Raw genomic sequence first — 27,622 nt, 5'->3', positions numbered from 1 at the left:
CTGCATCTCGCGTTTTCCTCTTTCTTGATTTACTATCTCATATGATGGAATGCATATTCCAGTGGATTCCTGAGGAGGGAAGTTTAAATTTTATATCATTTACTACTCCTCAACGTGGACCCACTGCTCCTGTAGGCAAGTCCACTTACCATTTACTGGAATATTTTCACCTCCACATCTTTGCCATTTCTCTTGGCTAGAATGCTCTCCCACTTCCTGTCTACGTGTCCAAATGCTATTTGTATTTTCAAACTAATTTTTATTTTTATGAAAATAATGCATATACATAGTGAAAAAGTTAGTTTTAAGGCTTGTAAAGAGAAAAAATAGAAATCCCTTATCCCATTCTTTTCCATTCTCAATTTGCGCTCCTAGAGGCAAGAACTTCTCATTATTTTAGCTGTTTCTTCTGGTATTTATCTCATTATTTCTAAATAACTATACTGATATATTTTGACTTAATGACTTCTTATTATGGAAGATAAAGATTCAGTCTTCTTATGCCATATCCTCTCTAACCTCTTTTCTGTCTATCCTCCCAATATAGTTTGGTAGGATGTAGAATTCTGAACTAGAAATCATTTTCTCAGAATTTTGAAGGCCAAACTATATCTCAGTGAATTCATTGTGGTTCCTAGTGATTGCCTCTTCCCTTCCACTGTAATAAAATACCCCATCCTTTTAACAGTTGGTTCTAGAAACTTGCATGCCTTTGATAGCATGATCACTAGAATACACCTACTTCCCCTTTTTGAACAGCAAAATAATATTAGATCATCCACAATCCCCTTGACTTCTGCTGTTCTCCATGATTACTGACCTCACTTGCCAGTATCCTCGATGTAATTAATATGGGCTATTTGGGGCACCATAACAAGGGGCCCTGATCTCATCTGACCAAGTGATATTTAAGCTGAGATCTGAAGGATGAATTGCAAAGGCCATGAAAGCCTTCCAGCAGAGACGGTTGCATGTGCAAACGCTGTCAGGGGAGAAGGAGCTTTGGGAACTCAAAGGATGAAAGGTGGCCAGTGGGGTGGAGCTTGGCGAGTGAAGGGGAGAGTAGGCCCAAGGGAGGTTAGAGAGGAAGGCAGAGGTCAGAGAATTCAGGGACTTGTAGATGATGTTAAGGCAAGATTTGGGACTTATTCTAGGAGCAATGAGAAGCTACTGAAAAGTTATAAGCAGGGGAGTGATTTGATTTGTCTTCCAAAGATTTCTGTGGTTACAGTATGAAGAATGAATTGAAGAGAGCCAATAGTTAGGAAGATATGGGCAAGACTGGTCCTAAATAAACATTAAGACTAGCCTTGGAAGGGAGAAAGAAATTTCAAATGGGCAAAAAGTACTCTTATGAGGTATGTTTGAAAGCTCAGCAGAGACAGTTGAATTTCTTCAAATTGCTGAGGGCAGTGATTCAGATGATGATATAACAGTTTCAATTTCTTTCTTTTTTTCATATTAGATGGAAGAAGTGACTCCTTCTTCTCACCATTCCCTTCCTGCTGGATCCCTGAATTGCTGACCAACTGACCCAGAAGCAGTTTGGCCCCTTCTTCCGAAGTATGGACTGCATCCCACGACACTGTGGTTGTTCTGCCCATTTGTTATGGTGAGATTTCTGAGGGGTTGGGGTAGAAGGTGGGAAAGAACAAGGAGGGCAATAGAGAAGAAGGGCTTCAGAGGGGCTTGCACAGAAATGAGGCAGGAGAATTGAAATGATCAAGGAAGAACACTTTCCCTTCCCTGTCTCCAAAAGTAAGCATTATATCTAGTCAAGATGGTAATAAGGTCGGAAGACAGCTTCCTCTGAAATCCTGCCTGCTGGAGTCTGGGGCTTCTGCCGCAGTCAGCTGATACACCACAAGAGTTGGTGTTATATACCACGGGTTCTGACAGTCTAGACAAGAGGAAGTTAGTTTTTGCAGTTCTGTTTATGGAGTGGACCAAATGAAAATGCTGGCTGATGGTCTGCTTTTCACAGTCATTGACAACAGCTTTCTACAACACCTGGGTTTTCTTTGGAAACTGTGAAAAGAACAAAAATAATTTCTTCTTGTCTTAAAAAAAAACTCACAAAGGAAAGTAACTCTTAAAGGATGTGTGTGAGAGTAACTCTCATTTCAGGGTGAGTCTGAATATGGAAAAAAATTTCCCTGCATAAATTTCACATTTTGCTGAGCATTCTTTGATTTGTTTGGAATTGCACTTTTATAGTCAAGCAAATTACTCTGGACCCATGAGTATAGGTGTTGTGATGAAACAAATTAGAAGGACATAGAGATAACAGAAACATAATAACAAATGAAAATATGATCAGTAATACTGCTACATCTTGGGGGATCCTAAACATCTTGCGTTTAAGTTGGGCAACATGACAATGGCGTGTGAGATAAGACTCACACAAAGGTGTGTGAGAGAATCCTGCAAAACAATTTCCAGTTCTCTCATTTTTTTTAAGTTGATCTGTTTGAATCTGTAAACAAAGTACATTTTTTTCATTTGTTTAACAAAATCGTATATGGAAAGATAGTACATATTATTTACTAGTAAGCACTTGCATTCCCAAACGTCTAAATTTGTTTTCTATTACCTACTTGATAAGAATGCATTTTATTGATAAGGATTCTAGACATGCCTAAAATGAATGACAATAATCTTCTCCACTCCCAAATTCTAGTATCTAGAATAGTGCCTGCCACATACTAGGTGTTCAACAAAAAAAGAGTGAACTAAATTACATTAGTTGCTGTGTTTAATAAAAGTAAAGCCAGGAAATAAACTGTACTTGAAATTAAATTGCTGAAATAGTAGAGAGCAAAACCTTAGATCCACTTTGCCAACAAAATATCTTAACATCTGATTAATATACATTTAACATAAATCTTAAAAATCATTAGCTATAGCCTCAAGAGCGAGCAAACAGAAGGAACCATAATAGGGAAAGAATTGGAAACGTATGATTTTGCTCCCTGGGCATAAAGGACAGTTTGGGAACATACCTTAAATCTCCTGCATTTGCATTTCATTGGGGATGGGCTACTCGTTGCTCACAAAATCAAGTTCAAACTTCATAGGGTGCTTCTGAAGATCCTTTTGGGTTTTAGTCCATTCGGGCCGCCCCTGCCCACATATCCTGGGCGTCTGCCAAGACGATGGGTGGGTGTATTCCTTTTCTTAGCTTGTCCAGCACTTTCTCAGTGACCTCTCCCTCCACTCTGGATTTGGCCCACTGGGCTCCTTTCGGTCCTCTAAAGGCTTCCTACATTTCAAGGTCCAGTTTAATCTCCAGCGCTTTCAGAAAAGCTTCCCAGACGCCCCCCTTTCAGGTGCAATATCGCTCTCCCCTATTTCTCTCAGTACTTTGAATCTCTCCTCTAGCAGCCATTACTTTCTAACGGGTTGTGTTTGCCCGTCGGTATCCCCGGACTAGATTGCGACCACCCTGTTGAGGAGGTCTTTTAAGACGTAACCACGTCCAGCCCCTAGCTCAGTGCCCAGTACAAAGAAAATACCCAGTAAAGGTTTGTTGAAACGAATCTAAACCCCAGAGGGGAAAAAGAGAAGCACCTGTGCCCAGGAGTAGAGGCCCCCTTGACGACCTGAGGGGAGGTCGTGGTGTCGCTGGACCCTGTCCCCAGCTCTAGGCTAGCAGGAGAAGGTGGCGCGGCAGAAAGCTCAAGGAAATGTCTCTGAACTCCCTTTACTTATTTCTTCCTTACTTTTATAGAGGATTCTGAAAGTTCTATCCAACAGCTTCGGGGCAAACCGTAAAGGGCGGCGCAAGCCGCGTGAAGTGGGGGTTGGGATGCTCAGTCTCGTGGCAATTCTAGACTCAGCCTACAGATTTAATTTTTTAAGTTTCGCAAATTCCAGTTCTAAACTAGGAGCCAAGGGTGTAGAAGATTTCCTGGTGCACAATTTTCGCGTCCTAGGAAAGTCTCCCAGCATTCGGGACTTTGCCTCATTTAGCCGTCTCACATTTCCCTCCACGGGGACTCTACCGAGAGCTCCGGCCTCCACATGCAGACCGTGCTGAGCACAGCGGTTCGGCCCAGCGGTCCCGGCCGCTTCCTCCTCCAACCCTCTGGGCAAACCTTGTACGGGCGAGTGGGGGAGCTCCCAGCCCGCAGTTCGAGACCGTACAGGGCACGCTTGGACTACAACTCCCAGGCTGCTCTGGGAAAAGTGCGGCGGAGGGGGCGAGAGGGAGGGGTTTGGGGTGGGGTTTGGCAGGGAAATCCCGCCCCGCTGCGCAGCAGCAAAGACACAAAGCCTGACTTTACAACCTCATAGAGAAAGTGGAAGTAAGACGGCTTAGGTGGGGAGGCAGGGCGAGAGAAAGAACCAGAGGAGGGAAAGCCGCGTAGGTGGAGCGGAGCGAAGCGAGGGTAGTGGGAAGACCGCGCCTTTCCAGATGCGCAGGGGGCGGCTTTCATAACTAATCCCCCCGCCGCACTCCGCCCGGCCCGCCCGCGCTGGGGTCTGCACAGTGCCCTGCCCGTCCCCACTCGTGGGTCAGAGCCCGGCTCCCCCCGCCGGGAAGCGTGGAGCCCGCCTGCCTTGCGGGCTCAGGGCGGGCCGGCGGGCTGCCTCGTGGCTCCCCAGCCCGGGTGCGGGACGAAAGCGCGAGGTGGCGCGGCTGCTGCGGACCGAGGAGAGGCTGCGAACGGAGCGGCGGTGGGGACGAGTTAGGGCCGGGGCAGGGGAGGCTGTGGTTCCCGACCGAGCTAGGGGAGGAGTGGGGCTGAGGCGCGGGCTGGCCCGAGGGGGGCGGAAGCACACGGGCTGGCCGCCGAGGCCAGCGGGGAAGGCGGGCGGTGGTACCGTGCCGGGGAAGAGTGCAGCCAGCGGGGTGCCGAGCCCGGCGCCGGCGGAGAGATCGGGGCACCCCCTCCCCCGCAGGAGGAGCCTAGCGCTCCTCCGCCACCCCTCCCCCGCGCGCCAGGCTCGCCTTCTCCGCGGGCCGCTGCGGGAGCCGCGAGGCAGGGGGGCTGCGGCCAGATAAGGGAGAGTGGCCGGCCGGGACGGGCGGGGCGGGGCGGGGCGGGGCGGGGCGGGGCGGGGCGGGCTGTGAGGGGGCGGGGCGGAGGCTGTGGCTGGCGGGCGCGGGCGGCTGGGGGCGGGGGCAGCGCCGAGAGCCGCGGAGGGCGGACGGCGGGCAGCGCGCGGGGGCCGGGCCGCCTGCCTCGCCGTCCCTTCGCGCCGGCGGCCCACGCCGCAGTGTGGCTGTGGACGGCACCCTCGCACACCGCCCCGGAGAGCCCAGCTCGGCGCCCGGCCGCCTTCGACGCGATGTTCCGCCGGAGCTTGAATCGTTTTGTAAGTACACTCGTTGCGGCTCCACGCGTGCCGCTTTGCTTGCTCGCCAGCCCAGGCGCCGGGGCCCTCCGAACAGTTCTCTGAGGGGATAATTGCATCTCTGGGAGACGCCACCGCCCCATTTTCAGTGGGAACTGAAACACGTTGCTCGGGCGGCCACGGTGGGGAGTCAGGTAGGGCTCTCAGAACCCCCCCCCGCAGCCCCCTCAGCAATGAAGCCAGAGCTTCCCGGGTCTGTTACAAACTCTGCCTCAGACGGGGGCCGCCCTCGGGCTGGGTGGGGGGGCTTCGTAGGGGTACCGACCCCGGGGCCCTTCGGTTTGCCAATTAGTCGAAGATGGCGTTTTATTATGAGGGAGGTTGCTTTCTTTTGTTTCCTCTAGCCACGAGCACATGGAGGTAAACCTAGACCTGTCACTCTGGCCCAAAAACGACCTGGGGGCTGAGAGGGCCGGAGGCTGAGGCTGGGCTCAGCCCTGCCCCGGGCTTAGCCGGCCGGGCGGCTGCCGATCGGAGGCCGGGCAAACTTTGGAGACCCATTCCGAGAAGCTCACCTTTAGGACACAATAAAAGCGAGGGCAATTGTCAGGTTGGGCTGGGTGGCCGTGGAGACGCGAGGAGGCTGCACCGCCTCTGCTGAGCCTCGGGTCTGAAGCCTCGCGGAGCGCCCAGTGCCCAGACATCGGACCGGTGGGAGAAGGCAGTCTGCGGCTGGACTCTGTCCCCGTTTCCCCCCTTACGAATCCCAGAAAAGGGAATTTGATTTCCGGGAGAGTTTGGCGTAGGGAAAAGTGATTTCTGGGTAATGACTTTTTTGAGTAATCTTTTTACTCCTGGAGGGTACATTAAGAATGGAGCCAAACAGGGACCAATTACTTGTGTGCTGCTATTTGTAGCAACTTCCTTAATTCCAAGATGAGGTGGCGGGAATAGGATTTTATTACTGCCAATGATGTGAAAGAAAGAGTTCATCTGTAAATTTTGGTTTTTCTGTCATTAGGAAAAATGGCTGAGCTGTGCGCTTCCCCCACTCCGCTTACAATATATGTTTGAGAACTTGTCGATTTGGTTCTTTTCATGCTCTTATTCCTAATCAAAGCATTGCTAACACTTTTTATGCGTTGGATGAATTTGCTCTCGTTTTCTCTGCATTTGAAACTTTCAGAAATGTACCCTGGCTGAAAGGAATAATTGTATGTCCCTTTTTAGGCTATTATTACAGTAGTGCTATGTTAATGTTTTTCTGTATGTTTATCTCACCCAGAAAGATGTCTTATGAAATTGGAGCAGAGTACCTGTGGCAGAGAGTAATAGAGATTGTCCATATCAAAGGATTTTGAAATCCGTAGGAATTGGCTTGTACTGAATGCTTTGCTAAAGCAAGTGACTAACATTGGTTTCTCACATGTAGCCTGAGAAGGTAAAAGAGCATTGTACCTCATAGTTCTGTTTCACATAGATCCTTGTGATCTTGGAGTGTTGTTTGGGGGTGACAAAAAGGGAAAGGTGACAAAGAGAGCTAATTGTACTATTTGGGAAAAGGATAATCTTTTCACATGGCACTCTTACAGTGGAAAACAACTTAACTCTGGTTCATAATAAATTCATTAGCTTAAAATTGAGATGTTGACATCCCCCCCACCCTTTTTAAGATTTTGAACATTTGAAACCAAACAACCCAAGTAGTGGTCTAAATGCTCCCGTTGCTTTTCTTTTGCTAAGAGTGATCTGCATTGTATCAGAGTCTAGTAATTAAGTGGTGCTGGCCCAGGAACCTAGGGCATGCAGTAGAATTTGCAGCAGTTGTTGAGGTGCCAGCCTGCAGGTTGAGGCTAGTACTTTGCATCCTCGACCAAGATCTCTGCAGAGAATCGCTTAACGCTCACACTGAAATGAGCTTTGACCTCATTGTTTGTGTTGGAATACCCGACTGCTCACATTTTCCTGCGCAACCATGACTATGATAAGTCTCAGGAATTTGTACCAGTGCAGCAAGCTGGAAGGTTCTCAGGAGTTGTGTCTGAGCCCGAAGCCTAGGGCAAGGAATTAATCTGTAAATCATTGGATTGAATGTGAAACATTCTGTCAAATACTCATTGCTAAAGAATGACTTCAAAATCTGGAAGGGGCAAATTTTATCTCAGTAGATAAAGATCAGTAGGCCACATGCTGTCCTCATCTTTTGCCTGATAGAGATTATTTGAGGAATGTTCCTATTTAAATCACTAGAAGGCTACAATTAAAGATTTAGGTTGGACTTTGAGACTTGCACAGTAATGCAGATGTAGTCCAAGTTGTGTGCTCTCTTTCTTTGCTTTTATATTTCAGAGATGGGGCTTTGAATTCCTTTCAAAATTGTGTGCTTTTTTGTCTACCTATATGTGTTTGAAATTGACTTTGAATGTGAAATAAATTACAGCGGTGTTGATGATGGTTGGTGGTCACTGAAAACTAGGTACTACATGTTAGGACAGGGGTTTACATTTAAACCTGACCTGGGAAGTAAATATCTCTTGGGAGTAGCATCATCTTCTGAGGCTCAGTAGTGTTTACTAAATTGCTTAAATAAACGCCATTTATTTCTCCAGGTTCTCCAATTTCAAGCTAAAAGAAATAGTGATTCATTGTGTTTTTTACAGACATGGCCTTGATGTCTTTGCCATTAATAATTGTCTTCTTTTCTTTCTGATGAATTATGACTTTCCTTCTGACAGTTTTGAAGTAGAAAGAAACTGGTGGATTTGGTGTAGAATCTTAGGATTTAGGCATGTAGAGGGTGTCTTAAAAGATTTAAGAGTTGAATGTCTCTGAGTATAGTAAAAGCACAGCCTGTTCCCAGTCAACATCTCCCTTCTGTGTAAATGCAATAAATAAATAATAGTAGCTTTGTCTATACAATTTATTTCCTTTAAAGGCATGTTTAATTGGAAGTCTGGACTAGTTGAGACTTAAGGGTCAGGGACTTTTATGTTATCCTGTCTTTTACTATTCATAAAATTTCTGGTGGTTACAGTAGCATTTTTCACAAGGTTTAATCAGTGTCTAAACAACAGGAATCCCCCCCTTTTTGACTTACGAAATTATTTTGTGCTAAAGATTCAAAATAAGACATTCCTCGGCAAAGTAGATCTGGGGCTTGGCCAAGTGGATACTGTCAGTTTAGCTTGTGATATTGTTAGTAATATTAAAGAGATTTGAATTTCTACATCACTGATACATGAAAGTTTAAACGGTGAACGTGAAATACTGGAAAAAACTCTCTCTCTGATTCTAGAAGCTCTCAAACTGCTTTGGTTTCATGAAACATGCAGCATATAGTAATATCACATAGAAAATGTCATATACTGATATGGAAAGAAATTAGATTGTGTAAGGTGGAGTGAAAATTCAAAATAAGACCAAAATATTCAAAGTAAGAATTAATGAAATAGGTAGCTAATTGGTTACTTTGAGTCCATGGCAAGGCCAGTCTAGTGAAGCAGTATATGGAGGCAATTAATAAAATACTTCAGGTAATTGGTTTTTTCTTTTTTTCAGGAGCAAGAAGGTTTTTGGTTTCCTTCTTGAATTATCAGGGTAATTAAACTTTATTTTTTCTGTTTCACTTTACTAAAAACCTTGGCCTGACATTGCTGAGCATGGAAAATATTGTTGAGTTTATTTTATTATGTTTAGAAATTTATTTGAATGTGTGTATTGCAGTAGTTTTGCATTTACACGAGGCTTGCAAATGGTTTGTGCATTGATAGTTCATATATGGCTGGGTTTAACAGGTGAATTTGACCCTACTGAAAGCAACCTTTTTTATATTATTGTAATTTCCTTTTAACTTGTATGGCACCCTAGATCAGTCTTTCTTAACTGGGAGAGAATTAAGCCCTAATTCCCTAGGGCATCCATTGTATGTAATAAATTAACTTATCTCCTATGCATGCCCCGAGGTGAGGAATTCCAAATGAGAAAGGCTGCCCTAGACTGAAAGCTACTGGGCACAGGGACAGTTGGTACAGTGCCTGGTGCATAGTAGGTGTTTGATAAATATTTGTTGAATGAACAGCTTTTACATGTTTCACATAAATAATAACTTACTTATAGACAATGATACTTATAGTAAATTCCTCCTTATGAAGAATGAGTAAAGAATGAGGAGGTCTATTAATTGGGTGTGATTTATAGTAAGAAATATATATATATTTGGTCTTTGTCCCGTTTCTGGCACAGAGCTCCTAAGACCCTTGGAATTTCCAGTGATGAGAGCAATGATGATGTCTTTTGTTATTTTAATGAATAACTTTGGAAAGCACCTCTGAATTGGGGCTGGTCACCAGAGGAACAAACGGTGTGATTACAGGTTTGAAAATTTCAGTCCCACCTCGCTGATTTCCCTAGAGGGGAGAGAGCCTGGAAGTTAAGTTCAATCACCCTTGGCCAATGGGTTAATCACTCATGCCTATGTAATGAAGCCGCCATAAAAACTCAAAAGGACAGGGTTTGGAGAGCTTCCAGGTGGGTGAATACGTGGACATTTGGGGAGAACGGCCCTCCGAGAGGGCATGGAAGCTCCCTGCCCTTTCCCCATACCTTGTCCTATGCATCTCTTCCATCTGGCTGTTCCTGAGTTACATCCTTTTATAGTAAACCTGTAATCTAGTAAGTAAAATGTTTCTCTGAGTTCTGTGAACCACTTTAGCAAATTAATAGAACCCAAGGAGGAGTTCTAGGAACCTCTGATTTATAGCCAGTTGGTCAGAAGTAAGGTAACAACCTGGACTTAGAACTGGCATCTGAAGTAGGAGAGGTGTGGACAGTCTTGGAGGACTGAGCCCTTAACCTGGGAATGTCTCTCTGGAGAGATGATACCAGAATTGAGTTGAATTGTAGGACACCCAGCTGGTGTCTGAGAATTGCTTGTTGGTGTGGGGACCCCTCCTTACCACATTGGAACTCAGTGATCAGAATCTAAACATTGGAGTATACCATATACTGATTACCAGTTTTCTTTTTTTTTTCTGCTTTATCTCCCCAAACCCCGCCTGTACACAGCTGTATATCCTAGTTGCAGTTCCTTCTAGTTGTGGGAACCAGTTTTCTAAGTATTAGAATAAATACATCTAATGCTGAAACTATACTGACCATAGTATGGATGATTATGGATGATTATGTCATTTGATGGTCTTGCAGAGCATTCTTTCATTCAACATTCACTGAGAACCTCCTTTGTGCATGGCACTGTGGTAGACTCTGAGGACTCGTTGGTGAGAAAGGCAAAGTTCCTGTCTTCAGGAGCTTTAACTGTCGTTAAGACGCACAGCTATAGATGTAGAGGACATGGTGACTTCACTGTAACACATTTGTGACGTACCACGGAACTTTTTTTTTAACTCTTTATTGAGATTATGATAGTTTACAACCTTGTGAAATTTCAGTTGTACATTATTGTTTGTCACTCGTGTTGTAGGTGCACCACGTCACCCTTTGTGCCCACCCCCTATCCCCCCTTTCCCCTGGTAGCCACTAATCTGTTCTCTTCATCTGCATGTTTAACTTCCACGTATGAGTGGAGTCATAGAGAGATTGTCTTTCTCTATCTGGCTTATTTCACTTAATACCCTCAAGGTCCATCCATGTTGTTGTGAATGGGACAATTTTAACCACAGAACTTGTTTTTTATGAGTAAGTTGCTGTTATATACTTGTCATTTGTCTTTCTACCAAAAATAGAGTGGACAGTCTATCTCAGTTATTCTTTCTGGTTGTTTGGATTTCAAATAAAAAGAAATTTGTTGCATTTGACACCTTCAGTATGAACTTGACCTATACATGGCAAACTGCTCTTTTGCAAATAGATGCTGGTCTGATCCTCTGTGAGGTGGGAAACCTATTTAGGAATGAATTACTATTACTTGAAATAAATATTTGTTTATCATTAAATTATTTATTTATCAAATAACCTGAAAGCAAGTTTTGTCTTTTTTTTTCCTGTTCTGCCTTTTACCGATTAGAAAACATAAAACTCCAAATGTTTTCTAAATACTTTCTATAAGGGTTTCCTGTTTGCTCTTTCTGTTTATGATTATGGCTCATAGCTCAATCCTTTAGTGGGTAATAACTGAGTGCCTACAAATCAGGTAGTTTCCAGTGCTCTTAGTGAACTTTGAGCAGAGGTGAGATTTGGGCAGGCGAAGCTGGCCATATTCATATTGATGGAACTGTTCCAATGAGCTTGTTTGCTCATCCAGGCTGCCAGTTGACCTCCAGCTGGGCAGCAGGTTCTGGGAGGTAAAGGATGGCCAGTGGCCCCTGCGAGAACCATAACTAACCTCCTTGTGTGTGGATGATATGCAAAGAACTAACCCATGAGTGAATTCAGTTACTGGATTGTTGAGTGACAGAAAAAATCATCAAGACTAATGGGGTGTCCAACATGGTTGATCTGTTCTCCCAAAAAGGTGAAAGCATGAGACATAAAATAAAAATACTATTTTTTTCATCAAGGTGGTGGAATTTCCTGTACATCTATAGTACTTTATGTGGGTTAATCTTTTGCATCTGAAATCCTTGAGATTGCAGGGAATTTTCTGGTTGGGTGGAGGTAGGTTCTGGGCTTCCATAAATGAATTAGGTGCAGTGCTGTTTACAAGTTTATTTCCGTTCAGTTAACCTTCTTGGCCTGGTAAAGGGGTAGATGAGCGGTGATTGTAAAAGGAACATTAGGATGACTGCAGCATATGTTAACACTACTGCAGTTTAATGATAAATGAGTGCCGAGCACTGCAGGTATGGGCATGGGGTACCCTATGCCAGCACTTTGGCAGACAGCCCCCTTCAGTCACTGTGGTGTATGGACGGATTGCTGGTTTGGCTGACTTCTTGATTATCTGTGTTTTATAGATAATGTTGGGCCACCGATATCCAGATTTGGGAGGTTAATCTGTATTTGTGAAATAAAGATTGTCATCGATATTTTGCCCCATAATTATTTAATAGAGTATGGGAGGATTGGTGAGGCCTACACCGTTCAAGCAGATATCATTTGTTTTTTTAGGCTCCTCCATTATATGTTGTCTTAAAGTATTACAGTGGCTGTGTTTTCCTAGTCTTTTCCTCTTCACCTAGATATTCTTGGAAAAATCAGAACAGTTTTCCTGATAATGATCTTGCAGCTAGCATAGCATCAAGTAAACAGTGGATGCTCAATAAATACTTGCTGAGTTGTTTTGAACTGAATTGATAGCAGTCTTGAGTCGGTAATAACGGGTGAAAAATGATCAGTTCGGTAAGCAGCTACCAAGGAGCTTATGCATCTCAGATGGAGCTACTAATAAGTGCCTAGCACTGAGAATTCCTTCCTTTCAGTGGACAAAATACTACACTATACTTACTCTAAATGAGAAAACAGTACTTTCATGCCCACTTAAAAAGTAATCCAAAAAAGTTTAGCGTTTACTTGAGGCTATTTTCTCCACTCACCAGAAAGATTATCTTTACACCCTCCCCTTTCTTGGCCATTCATAGAAAACTATAATGTACTGTCTTCAACTTCTAAAATTGTAAGCAAATTCATATTATTTTTGTTAAATGCTGTTTGTAAGCTTATATCTTCTGTTGCCAACAGCACATCAAATCGTTTTTGAAAACCAAAGCTGCAGTGTTAACTCTCCAAGAGCTGTGTATCTTTTGACTTTCCATGGTGAATGTGCGTTATTTGAATTCAGGATACCACTTAGTATTTTGTGCTGGAAATGTAAGATACTTTCGTGTTTGCACCCAGTTGCCGTCAGCTGGATTGGATATCTCTAGCAAGGAGGCAGAGCAAACGAGAGCAACTGTAGAGTTTGACGGATTTGGAAGCAGTTCTGTTGTGAAAAGAGCCTCAACCTTAGTGCAAGTCCTGGTTCTGCCATTTGCTACCCAGCTTGGGAAATTGGGTACTGTAGTTCATATCTGTCAAAGTCTTTCTCACAATGTGGGGGACTACTTACATAAGAATCATCTGGGATGCCTATTATAAACACAGATTCCTGGGCCTCAAACCTCCTGAATCCAAGTCTCAGATGCTAGGCCTCAGGAAACTGCATTTTTAGCAAGCATTCCAGATGGTTCTTAGGTTGACTAAAATGTGAGAACATCCATATATAATAAACGCTGAAATATTTATTTTTTGTGTATACTCTCTGTTCACCTCTCTGAACTTTCTTCTATAGCATGAACATATTATCTGCTTCACAAGGTTGTTGGAAAATGTTTGTAGACTATTCAGCACTATACCAATTGTGTCAGAGGTCCCCAAACCACTCCCAGGTTCGATGACTTACTGGCAGAACTCACAGGACTCAGCATAGAGTTGTACTCACAACTGTGATTTATTATACAGCAAAAGGATACAAAGCAAAGTCAGCAAAGGGAAAAGGCACATGGAGCCCAGTCTGGAGGATACCAGGCACAGCTTCCAACAGTCCTCTGCCACTGGAGTCACACAGGTCATGCTTAATTCCTCCAGCAACGAGTTGTGACAACTTGTGTGAGATGTTGTCTACCCAGGAAGGTTCTTAGAGACTCAGTGCCCAGGGTTTTCACTGGGAGCTGGTAATGTAGACACCCTCTGCCTGATATGTGCCAAAATCCCAGACTCCCAGAAGGGAAACAGGTATTTAGCATAAACCATATTGTTTGTACCAACAGTTTAGGCACAGTGAGCTACACTTAGCAGTTAGCATGGTGGGAACCTTCCCAAAATTCATCTCCAGATACCAGCTGAGTACCAACCTTGCAAACAGTTCTTTTTAAGAATAGCAGTCTCAGGCCTGCTACGTTAACTCTTTCCTACACACTAATGTTATGAAAGACTGATATTTTTCAATGAAGGGAAATGACTTGCCCATAGTCATTAAGCTAATCAGCAGCAGAGACTATCGGAGACTCCCAGAAATCACCATCTTCTTTTCATTGCTGCACACAGCCATGTTTCTGGATTATGGGTCATTCTTTTTCGTGTTGTTGAACGCATTCACTCTTTGTCATTTGCAGCAGAAGAGCAGCCTGACCGTGGTAAATTGATGCACCCAGTGGGGGAGCCAGGAAGTATTGATGTTTCTGCCAGTTTAGCGTCAACACTTGCTGGTTTCCTCTCTGGAGCATCACCAAGTTCGTGGATTTTCATTATTTCTGACTTTTGGACTTTTGTTACTGCTCCCCCCCCTCCTTGTTCCTTCCATCCATTTACCCATAGTCCCAACACTCATTTGCATCTTTACTTCATCCCATTCTATACATGGCTAGCTCATAGGCAGCTGATTTAAGAATCCTTTTGGGTAACACAATTCTGCAGAGTGGGCATACTGAACAGTATTTAGTCAAGGATGACTACATAGGAAAAACTACCGAAAGAAAAAAAAAAACAATAAAATTCTTGGGCCAGTAAATGAATTTTATGGCAGTATTTATAAATATTGTTGTATTCTAGGATTGTGTTTTGAGTTTTATAGTCATAGAAAACCTCAGGGATATCTCTGATTATTCCTAAGTTTCAGCCTTTTTTTATTGTTATCAAAAAGGAAAATTAATAATTCTTTTATGATTTGAGCAAGGAATAAATCAGGAAATCATACTGGAAGATGCAGTAATCCTACAGATCAACAGGGAGCAGAAGCCAGGAGGGAACTATCAGAAATAAGTAACAGCTGGGTAGAGCAGATTACGTAAGCTCCACCTGTTGGGTAAGCAGTGGGGATGTTCTTTAAGCTTCACAATTAATGTATTTGGCAGTAATATGGATTAAGCAATCTATAGTATAGTGCACAATATACTTTAACTTGTTTTCTGAAAACATTCATGTGAATCACTAGCTTCCTTTGAACACTCATGCCCGACTTGGTGCTATAGAGGTATGTAATGCACAGCCCTGCTGTCCAGTAGCTTGCAGTCTCAGAAGACAACACGCAAGAACCACCTCCTCACAAGGCAATAGGTCATCAGTGCTATCCTTTTGAAGGCACACACAGTAGTGCAGCAGGTCACTCACAAGAGGCAAGTGAATCTCACTCTGGTGCTAGTGGCTGGGGGAGGGGTTTATGGAGGAGGTAGCATGTGAACTGGGGGGTCGGGAACCCAAAGGATTGACATTCATGGGATTTTAGGGATGGGCAACCTCATTATGGGAGGAGGCAATTACCTAAACTATCGGGCAGAGTTATTGCTTATGGCACTTAGAGCAGGGGCACCAGTCAAATTAGAGGGCATAGGTTCCAACTCCAAATGCACCAGAAAGACTGAAACCTTGATCTTCTGTGCCTTGTGTTTGCTGTGGTGAAGTTTAGACTTTAAAAAGGGAGCACTAAAAATGGACATCAGGCAGCTTTCAGTCTCCACAATGGCTGCAGGAATCTTTCCATAGACATTCTTTTCTGAAATCCATGACTCCAATGATGGTGGTCCTCAATCTTCTGATTGTGCAGAACAGTAAGGCAGGAACTGGGATGGAATAAGCATTTGGAGTAATATTTCATGACATTGCTTCATAGAATATATGACTAGTTATTTAGTTGTTCTGCTTATATAATGAGTGCACACTTTCAGAAATTTACTACACGGGGACAGTGTGGTAGTTTATTATCTTGAGTACTGGTGTGCATTTAAAAAGCTGGGAATCAAAATCAGGCCTTTGTTCAGAGCACATTCCTTACGATAACACTTCTATTTCACTGCCACTAGACAACATGGCTCTTAATACACATTCAGACCTGACCATATCATTGTGCCTTACAAGAGTATGAATTACATCTTATTCATACATAATGACAGGCTGTTGATGCCACGTTCCTTTTTTTTTTTTGGTGAGGAAGACTGGCCCTGAGCTAAGAACTGTTACCAGTCTTCCTCTTTTTTTTGGTTGACATAGATTGTCTCTGAGCTAACATCTGTCCCAGTCTTCCTCTATTTTGTATGTGGGACGCCACCACAGCATGGCTTGATGAGTGGTATGTAGGTGTGTGCCCCAGATCCAAACCCACAAACCTCGGGCCACTGGAGTGGAGCAGTCGAACTTAACCATTACACAACCAGGCCAGCCTCCAATGCCACTTTTCTTTATCATCACCACTATCACTCTAGTCCAAGTCATCAGCCTCTCTCGACTCTTTCATATTTGTTCCTCCTCCAGTCTTCCCTCTTTCAATAAATGGCACCATCCCCCACCCAGTAGCAGTCATCCTTAATACCCCCTTTCCCTTCATCTCCCACATCTAATCTCTAAACAAATCTGGTACGTTCTGTTTCTGAAAGAGCTCCCAAATCTGTCCACTTCTCTGAATGCCCACCTCTACCACTATCCCAAGTCCAAGCTATCATTATCACTTACCTGGCCTGTTGGAGTAGATGATCTCATCTCTTGCCCTCTTCAATCCATCCTTCACACAGTACCAGAGGGGATCTTTTACAAATATATATCTGAAAGCCTTCAGTGACTTTCTAGTGCTCTCTAGATAAAGACCTGACCAGTATCAGCTTGTACTCTTACTTTTTTCATTCACTTTTTAAAATTGAGATATAATACACGTCTTAGAAAATCACCATTTTAAAGTATACACTTAAGTGGTTTTTAGTATATTCACTATGTTTTGCAACCATCACCACAGTCTAATTCCAGAACAATTCCATCACCACAAAAAGAAACGATACTGTTAGCTGTTAGTCCCAGTCCCTCCCTCACCTCAGCCCCTGGCATCCACCAGTCGGATTTCTCATCTCTATGGATTTGCCTATTCTGGACATTTCATGTAAATGGACTCATACAATAGGTGCTCTTTTGTGATTGACTTCTTTCCTTTAGCATGATGTTTTCAGGGTTTATCCATGTTGTGCCATGTATCAGTACAGTATTTCATTCCTTTTTATGGCTCAGTAATATTCCAGTGAATGGATATAACACGTTTCGTTCATCCATCCATTGATGGACATTTGAGTTACTTTCAGCTCTTGACTATTGTGAATAATACTGCCATTAACAAAGGTGTGCAAATATCTCTCTGAGATCCTGATTTCAATTCTTTTGGATGTATACCCAGAATTGGGATTGCTGGATCATATAGTAGTTTTATGTTTAATTTTTTGAGGCATCTTTGTACTGTTTTCCATAGCAGCTGCACCATTTTACATTCCCATCACTATTGCAGAAGGGTTCCAATTTCTCCGCATCCTTGCCAACACTTGTAGTTATTTTTGTTCTTTTTATAGGAGCTATCCTAATGGCTGTGTGGTGATACCTTGTTGTGGTTTAGATTGGCATTTCTCTGATGATTAGTGGTGTTGAGCATCTTTTCATATGCTTTTGGCCATTTGTACATCATCTTTGGAGAAATGTCCATTCAAGTAGTTTGCCCATTTTTTATTGGGTTATTTGTGGTTTTTGTTCTTCAGTTGTTGGAGTTCTTCATATACTCTAGATATTAACCCTTTATCAAGATTTTCCTCCATTCCATAGGTTGCCTTTTTACTCTGTTGATTATTTCCTTTGATGCATGGAAGGTAAAAAAATATTTTGAGTCATGACTTTTTAAATTTAATTTTATTTGTTTTTGTTTGTTTTTCTTGAGGAAGGTTGTCACTGAGCTAACATCTGTGCCAATCTTCCTCTATTTTGTATGTGGGACACTGCCACAGCATGACTTGATGAGCAGTATGTTGGTCCGTGCCTGGGATTTGAACCTGTGAACCCCAGACCACCAAAGCAGAGTGCATGAGCTTAACCACTCTGCCACCAGGCTGGCCCCTAGAAGTTTTAAAATTTGATGTAATTCCATTTGTCTATTTTTGCTTTTGTTACCTATGCCTTTAGTATCATATCCAGAAAATCATTGCCAAATCCAATGTCAGGAAGCTTTTCCCCTATGTTTACTTCTAGGATTTTTATTGATTTAGGTCTTTAATCCATTTTAAATTGATTTTTGTATGTGGTGCAAGCTAAGGGTCCAGTTTCATTCTTTTGCATGTGAATATCCAGTTTTCCCAGTACCATTTGTTGAAAAGTCTCTCCTTTCCTTATTGGGTGGTCTTGGCATCCTTGTCGAAGATTATTTGACCATATATGTGGTGGTGTATTTCTGGGCTCTCTATTCCCTTCCATTGGTCTATATGTCTGTCTTTATGCGAGTACTGTCCTGGTTTGATTGCTGTAGCTTTGTAGTGTATTTTGAAATCAGAAAGTATGAGGCCTTCAACTTCGTTCTTTTTCAAGATTGTTTTGGCTATTTAGAGTCCCTTGAGATTCTATATGGGTTTTAGGATAGATTTTTCTCTTTCTGCAAGAAGTCTTCCTTCCTTTTTGCCTTCCGTCTGCTACAAGACCTTTGTATATACCATTTCCCTTGTCTGGTAAACTTCTCTTCTGTAATCAGTTGCCTGAACTCAGTCCTCTCTCAGAGCTCAGCTTAATCATCACTTCCCCAAGGAAGCTGTCCCTTATTCTTCCTTCAGACCACATCAGGTTCCTAGGTTCTCGTAGCACTTGAACCTTTCCTTTATACTCTTATCACAATTGACTCTACATTTGCATTTATATTTTTTTGCTAACTTGCTTAGTACCAAGCTTCCCTCTACATGGTAAGTTCCATGAAGGTAAGAAAGAACTGTGATCATTTTTGCTTATTGCTGTGTCACTAATGACTCAGTGCCTGACATATAGTATATCCTCAATAGAGTTTTGCTGAATGAATCAAATATGATTCCTATCTGTACTTCTAATCTTATTTCCCACTTATAATCATAGACTTTTAAAGCTTGACTGAAAGATCAAATTATCCAGTCTTTAGACATCACTGTTGTGTTCGGTTAAAAAAAAATTATGGTTGCTCGTACTTTAGAAATGAAGCTATTTCCTCTCAGCTCACATGCTATGTGTTGTAATATGTACAAGGTCATATCTCTTTTTCATTATGTTTTTAGGTATTTCATGTTCTCTGATATAGTTAATGGATAACTTTTTATATTTATGAGCGTTGCCATTGTACACACATTTACAACATTTATTTTCTTGAGAAGTTTGCTATTATGCTTTAAAAATACTTCACTATAAATAACAAATGAAGTATTTATTGATTAAGGTATTTTTTATTTTGTAAGTCTTTTTGATAACATTTTTGTCTGGATACTTTATAAATACTTATTTTTTTTAATTTAAAAAAGTTATATTGAGGTGTAAGTATGTTTAATGTTAATATTTTTGTGAGTTCATTGCAGTTTTGCTGGGTACCATATATTCATATAGTGGTAAGTGACTCATTTAAGTCCTTAATACAGGAGAGTGGAAATAATCTTATTTTATATGGATCAATATTTGAAATGGGTTTTCTTCATTAATTAATTATTTACTTATTTTCATTTTACCTTCAGTGTAAGCATTTGTGTTCTGTTAGGCTGTCTGTGTGCCGACATAATTATTCCAGTCAATGCCTGGAATTACTGATCGATGGCCTCATATTGCAGGTTTATGGAATTATTTTAGTTGTAAGTTCTCTTTGCCTTCTTGCCATTATAACAACTAAAATCAGAGTGGTAAGTTTCTGGCACTGTTTTAAGTGCTTTACAAGCATTAGTTCCTTATACACATTTGCTTATTGTATTAGTCAGAGTTCTGCAAAGAAACAGGGCCAATAGGACGTGTGTTTTGTGTGTGTGTGTGTGAATGTGTGTGTAAATAACTGTATATTTAATAAGTTTGGTAGTATTATGTATGTGAAAATGTATATATTTATTTATATAGAGAGAAACTTATTATAAGGAACTGGCCCACACAATTATTTTGACTGACAAGTCCCAAGTCCTGCAGTCAGGAAGCTAGAGACCCAGGAGAGCCAATGGTGTAGTTCCAGTCCCAGTGGGAAGGCCTGAGAACCAGCAGAGCTTATGGTGTAAGTTCCAGTTCAAAGGCTAGCAGGTTTGATACCCAGGAGGAGCCAGTGTTGCGGTTCAAGTCTCAAGGCAGGTTAAAGCGATGTCCTAGCTCAGAGGCCATTAGGCAGGAGGACTTCTCTCGTACTTGGAGGAAGGTCAGTCTTTTTCTTTCTATTTAGGCCTTCAGCTGATTGGATGAGGCCCGCTCACGTTACAGAGGGCTATCTGCTTTACTCTGTCTACTAATTCAGATGTTGTCTCATCCAGAAATAGCCTTGCAGACACACCCAAAATAATGTTTGACCAATTATCTGGGCACTGCATGGCCCAGTCAAGATGACACATAAAAGTAACAATCATACTTATGTCCTAGGATCATGTGAAGATGAATGAACAAATCTAAAGTGTGTATAGACCAGGAATGGAAGACCATACATAAATAACCATAGTTTGCTAGCCTTCCCATCTGTAAAATGAAGGGCTTGGACTGCTGCATGGTCTGTAAGGCTCAGCGAGTCCTAGAACTGGTAAAGGATCTTGGAGACCATTTAGTTGTCCAGGCTCTTCATTTTACAGTTGAGGAAATGGTCAGAGAGAGGGCAAGTGGCTCATCTACAATTATTCAGTGAATGGAAGTTCAGAAATATGGAATTCCAGGCTCAGCTCTGTTACCTATGTCCTCAGTTTCCTATTCTGTGAACTGCGAGGGCTCCTGGGTAATCTATATTTAAGTTCTTTCTCAGCTTTATAATTTTGTACTATATGTTTAGGCTTCATTGTCTAGCAGTGGAATTTTTTTACTATTTTGTATTGGGTTATCTCCATTACTCCTAAAGTCTCCATCTCTTGATTACTCATTTGACTGTACTCTGACCCAAACTTCAGTTTCTTCTTTAATAGTAGTGAGTGTGAAATAAATTGTCTGTACTTTGAATGGGAACAATGACAAATTTTAGGAAGTGCTGCTCGTGTTGTTCATGGCATTTAATAGTAGTTGTACTTTTTGGTTTTACTCTGATCTGAATGATTGGGGATCACATGTGGACCTGGGCCTTTGTTAGTACTATACTCTAGAATTAAACTCAGCTGTGATTATATAAACCTTAGCCATCAGCTCTAATGGAGGAGAGCATTTTTGGTGATGCTAAGATATGATGGGCAGGCTTCCTGGGGAGTACCACCACCGTCTTCTTTGACGTTATTTCTCAAAGACGCTCTTACTCCTCTCTACTCATGGGCACAGATGCATAAAGGTAGAGAGGCAGCACTTGGATTGGCTGATTAACAGCTGCTAGGAGACAGTAGAGGGCAGTAAGTAGACAATTCATCTGTATATATTTGAGAACCAGTAGTAGTAGTTTGACGGAGCAGAATTGGGTGCTTACTATGTTTATTACAGCCAATGGTTCAAACAGAGGATAATAGCCATAGCAAGGGAGCAGTTTCATGAAATGGAATTCTGTAAATAAAATCCGTTTTAAAAGTCATAATCATTTGTTAGTTCAGGTTAGACCCTAGCCCTTGATGAAAAGTATCAGTAGAATATATATACCTGTTTTGAAATGTAAGGCAGTGCAATTAAAATATTCTTGTACAAATTTAGACATATTACTTATCAAAGATACTAATGAAGGCAATGTAATCAAAATAAAATCAAATGAAATCAAATTAGAAGACTATTAATGAATTTATAGAATCCATGTTTGGGATTAGTAATTTGAATAGTCATGAAATTCCCATTGCATCAACAAGTGTCTCTGTGTTTCCTAATATGTACCTAGCATTGTGGAAGTGTTTTGAGACATGAGACTGGAAACTTCTCTGTTATGGTGCCTCCACTAACCAGCAGTATAGCCTTAGGAAAATCACTTCCTTTTTAAAGAAATTATCTTTTAAAGACTTTATTTTTCCCTTTTCTCCCAAAGCCCCCTGGTACATAGTTGTGTATTTTTAGTTGTGGGTCCTTCTAGTTGTGGCATGTGGGATGCTGCCTCAGCATGGCTTGATGAGCGGTGCCATGTCTGCGTCCAGGATCCGTATCGGTGAAACCCTGGGCTGCCGAAGCAGAGCGCATGAACTTAACCACTCGGCCACGGGGCTGGCCCCAGAAATTGTCTTTTAAAAATGCAATATTCAGTGCATAACGAAGAATATGTGTAAAATATATACATAATAATAAAATGGACACCCATGTACCTACCACCCAACTTGAGAACTAGACCATTACTAGTACAGTTCTATCTACCTGTGTGCCACTTCCTTATCTCATCCCCTGCATACCCACACCCTGTAACCATTAACCTTATTTCTGTGATAGTCATTCTATTGCTTTAAAAAATAGTTTTAATACATATGTATGCAAACCTAGATAATATACTATTTAATTTTCTTATTTTCAGCTTTATATAAATGGTATACTGTCTTTTTCTTACTCAGGATTATATTGCTAAGATCTTTATAAGGTTTTCTGTAGCTATAGTTCATTCATTGTCACTGCTGAATAATATTTCACTTTGGGAATATATCAGAATTTATCCATTCTTCTGTTGATGGCCCTTTAGGTTGTTTGCAGGGTTTTTTTCTGTTATGATCAGAAAATAGGTGTCTTTTGGGGTATATTTATAAAATGGGTTTTTCCTTGTGTGTGTGTGTAGGATACACATATACGCATACGAACATGCACTCAGGCATACATATAGGAAGACACACACGTGTAATGAAAAGTCTTGAAACGTGCAGCTTTACAAGAGGTGAAATTGTTCTCCAAGGTGGTTTTACCAGTATGCACTCCCACTAGCAATGTGTGAGTTCCCATTGCTTCATAGTTTTTCAACACTTGGTATAGTCTGACTTCTTACTTTTTGCCACTTCTCTGATTAGTAATGAAGTTAAGCATCTTTGCATATGTTTATGGGCCATTTTTATGTTCGACCTCTGAAATACTTATTCGTGTCTTTTTTTTTTTTTTTTTTTTTTAAGATTTTATTTTTTTCCTTTTTCTCCCCAAAGCCCCCAGGTACATAGTTGTATATTCTTCGTTGTGGGTCCTTCTAGTTGTGGCACGTGGGACGCTGCCTCAGCGTGGTTTGATGAGCAGTGTCATGTCCGCGCCCAGGATTCGAACCAACGAAACACTGGGCCACCTGCAGCAGAGCGCGCGAACTTAACCACTCGGCCACGGGGCCAGCCCCTTATTCGTGTCTTTTAACTATTTTCTGTTGGGTTATCTTTCTCCTACTGATTTATAATTGAGTCCTTTTCATATGCAGGATATTAATCCTTTGTTGGTTATATTCATTTCAAATATCTTAGTTTGTGGCTTGTCCTTTTACTGTTTTTTCATGTCTTTTGATAAATAAGTTCTTAATTTTAATGTAGTTAAATTTTTTGGTTTCTTGCTTTGTAGTTAGTGCTTTATGTATCTTGTCTAAGTAATCCTTCCCTATGCCAAAGTTGGAAAACCAGTCTCCTTTTTCTTTTTCCTAAAAGTTTTAAAGTTTGGCAGATTATTTTTTGAGCCTCATTGTTCAGATCTTTAAAGTGCAGGAGTTGGACTAGGTGTTTGGTAACAATCTTTTACTCTTTGACATTGTGACTTGAAGTAGACTTAGGATATGTGCATATGTTTTCAGAGATTACAGTGTTCATTTAGTAATCTCTGCCACTCTGAAGTTTCATATTCACTCCTACTTTACTTCTCTTTCTCTTATTTCTCCAGCCTCTTCCCTGTTTTTTTCAGAAAAGTACCCTGTTGAATTCTGCAGCATCCTAGAGTGTCTATGTTGAAGCAGCATTTTTTAATTGAAATTTGTATTGAGATAATTGTAGAGAGGCATGCAGTTCTAAGAAATAATAGAGAGATCCCATGTACCTTTTACCTAGTTTCTCCCAATGGTGACATGTTGCAAAACTGTAGTATAATGTCACAACCAGGGTATTGACATTGATAACATCTACCAATAGTATTCAGGTTTCTCCAGTTATACTTGTATGTGTGTGTGTGTGTGCATGTTTATGTTTCTGTGTAGTTTTATCCCATGTGTAGGTTTGTATATCCACCATGACAGACAAGATACAGAAGGAAACAGCATTTTTTGGAAATAGCATTTTTAAAAGTCTGTGTCACTGAGTACCTCCAGAGTGTTCTAGAGTGCCCAGTTTGGCTGGTGTCCACACAGTTTTAGAGGGCCATCTCAGGTTATATAACCCAGAAGCAAATTGATGAGCTGAAACCTTGACCTAAGAGATGAGGGGAACTTTGGTCCTTGGGTCTGAGATCCTGGGAGGCCAGTTGGCATGCCCTGAAAATACAGTAATCATTTGTTTTGAATTGTATATGCCCGTATGAACCTGCGGTCAAGACATCCTGGTAAAAGCTGCTCTGGTCCATCCTACCAATAGGAGTCATTCAAATTCCAACTGGTTGTTAGCTACTAAAAATTAATAGTGGGAAGGAGGAATGATAATCCTTCTAAGAAAATAATGAAAAGCATGCCAAAATTTGCACTGGTTTATATCCCTATAAATAGAAACTTACATTATTGTTAGGATACTGATAGTCAAGAACATTTGAAGACTGCATTTATGGAGAGCTACATGTTGCTTCAACTCATGTCTACCTCAAAATATTTAAAAACACTCAGCATCTTAAGTGCAGTTCATTCATTCATCTCTTTATTGACTTCTTTTGACTGGCCAGGTAGTATGCTCAGCAATGGGAATCGAGTGGTGAGTAAAAACAGAAGTAGTTCATGTCCTTATGGAGGTTATAATCTAATTTATGATTAAAAAATAAGCCAACAAATATTATAATTACTTATTTTCATAAGTTATGAATATAAACAGAGGTAACAGAAATAGGGTCTGCTTTTGATTAGGGTGGCCAGTAAGTTCCATCTGAGGAGATGACATTTAAGCAGATAACTGGAGGAGTGAAGGACTACTGCAAAGGGAGTTGAGAGTAGACACTGGAATCAGCTTGTTCAAAGGCCTTGGGTTGAGCAAGAGCTAGGCGCTGTTGGGAAACTGAAAGGAAGCTAATGGGGCTGAAGGGCACACTCTGTGGGGAAGGGCAAGACGGCACTGAATGGGCTTGTAGGAACTTCTGGGGCACTGTCTTGGGAGCAGTTTGGATCCTGTAATCTTGAACTTCTTGAAACCATGAAGGTGATTTGGAAATGTGGAAGGGTGATCATAATGAAGTTCTCTATTTAATCAATTCACAAATATTTATTGAATACCCTATCATGTGTCAGGCACTGTTCTACTTGCTGGAATGCATTGGTGAGCAAAACAGACAAATATATCTGCCCCCATTGACCTTACATTTTAGTGTGAAAGGGTGTTGTTAGAGTAAATGGTAAACTGATGTGACAAAGGATAAACTGATGTATTTCTGGTTTCCAGAATAGAGTGGCCAGAAAAAGGTAGATGTTTGTTTCACATGGAATGGCTCAGGGCAAGGAGACAGCCTCTGTTCCATGAGGTCATCCAGGCTCCCAGGCTAATGGGGCAGTTCTGCCTTCCTCAGCATGTGGTTTTCAAGTTCCAGCCAGTTAGAAGGAACGAGGAGCTCCAGGGCAAGTTTCTTTAGGAAAATGACCAGTAAGTTTCACACATCACTATTGCACACATACCAATGGAGAAATCTTAGTCACATGGTCCTCCCTGGCCACAAGAGAGACAGGGAAATGTAGTTTCTACCTGAAAAGCTAGGTGCTCAGGAAGAAAGGAAGAACAGATTTCGGAGGGCAACCGGTAGACAGGGAGACAGACAACAAAAAAGATAAATAATTGTAATATTTTCTATGCTAGTGATGAGTGAAAATGGGAATATGAAGCAGAGAAGGAGGATAGGAAGTGTCAGAGGTTGGTAAGAGGTTGCAATTTTTCATAGGGTGACAAAAAAAGGCCTCACTGTGAAGGTGCCATTTGAGTAAAGCCCTAAATGAAGTCTGTGAGCCAGAAATACCATCCTGAGTTGTTATGAGGCCTCTCATAACACAGAGTTGGTTTTAACATGCCTGAGTCTTAGACCTTATCTGAAAGTAGTTAGTGGAAAGGCACCATTATGCCATGGTTTCACTTAGAGCAAACAGTACAAGAAGACTTTAAACAATGAATGCTGGGGGCTGGCCCCGTGGCCGAGTGGTTAAGTTCGCGCGCTCCGCTGCAGGCGGCCCAGTGTTTCGTTAGTTCGAATCCTGGGGGCGGACATGGCTCTGCTCATCAGACCACGCTGAGGCAGCGTCCCACATGCCACAACTAGAAGAACCCACAACGAAGAATACACAACTATGTACCGGGGGGGCTTTGGGGAGAAAAAGGAAAAAATAAAATCTTTAAAAAAAAAAAAAAAAAAAACAATGAATGCTGGATTAATGAATTATAATGCTAATACCTGGACTTGAGACATCAGTCTGAGAGATTTTGTCTTGGCTCTTTGATAGATGGTAAGCTTCACTCCCTAAGAAAGGAGGAACTAAGGTCCCTCTGCAACACTCAGTTCAGAGTGTTGCACATATTTGTTTTATAGGGGTTTTTTGGGGGGATTGATTTTTTTCCTAAGGGTAGGAATTATTTATGATCTGAGTCTGCTATAAAACTGGTTAATTTCAGTCAGCTGTTATCAATGCAGTTTCAAGGATGTGGCGACATAAAGAGAAGGGAAGTATTTTCATGTTCACCCTTGGTCATCCAAAATCTTGCTTAGTTGCTCTTCCGGTTACAGAAGGCAGTACTTTCCAACCATTCACTATTTTCTTTAATTATCTTCGAGTGATGCTTTAAGCATGTTTATTTTGTTTTATTTTATTTTATTTTGCTGAGGAAGATTGTCCCTGAGCTAACATCTGTGTCCATCTTTCTCTACTTTATATGTGGGATGCCTGCCACAGCATGGCTTGATAAGCAGTGCATAGGTCTGCATCTGGGATCCAAACCGGTGAACCCTGGGCCACCGAAGTGCAAAGTGTGAACTTAACTGCCTTGCCACTGGGCCAGCCCCTAAGCATCTTTAAATGTAAAATACATAATCACTTTTCGCTACTCCTTCTGCATCACTTTATTTTAAGGACAATCCATTTGTTTAATGGGACAAAATGAAATGACTTTCTGCCTGTTTTTTTCCTTAATGCCCTTCCCACCTCCAGCACCCCTAGATTTGGATACATAGATTGTCTGTGGGATTTCTTATTGTTGTAGTAACCATTATCTTTCATCACGGAACCTAGAGTTTAGAAAGGGAAATAAGATACATTGATATATAACAAAAATACAAGACAGAAAATGATAAATGCCATGAGAAAGTTAAAAATAAAATGCTGTTACAGTTCACAAACTGCAGAATGAGATGAGTAACCCTGTCAGTCTCTGCTTCCACAATTGTGAAAGGAGACAGCAAGGTTAACTTTGAG

General features: G+C 41.6%; 1 protein-coding gene across 9 annotated transcripts in view; it reads left to right on the top strand.

The window, feature by feature from the left end:
- Window positions 1–5,092: 5,092 nt before the first annotated feature.
- ATP11C (ATPase phospholipid transporting 11C) overlaps window positions 5,093–27,622 on the top strand; it is a 172,655-nt gene continuing 150,125 nt past the window's right edge. For 8 of the 9 annotated variants that reach the window (XR_011536064.1, XR_011536060.1, XR_011536061.1 and 5 more), the window contains exon 1: window positions 5,125–5,322. Coding sequence is in view for 4 of the 9 variants with exons in the window: in XM_070605246.1 (XP_070461347.1) it covers window positions 5,296–5,322 (27 nt within the window). In the remaining 5 variants the exon portion in view is untranslated. Of the gene's footprint in view, window positions 5,323–27,622 lie in introns of all 9 variants that reach the window. The other variant, XM_070605248.1, reaches the window with a different exon arrangement.

This window comes from Equus przewalskii, chromosome X (genome assembly GCF_037783145.1).
Source record: "Equus przewalskii isolate Varuska chromosome X, EquPr2, whole genome shotgun sequence".
NCBI lineage: Eukaryota > Metazoa > Chordata > Mammalia > Perissodactyla > Equidae > Equus > Equus przewalskii.
Note: the sequence above shows the minus strand (reverse complement) of the source record. Positions and strands in the feature narration are given on the sequence as shown.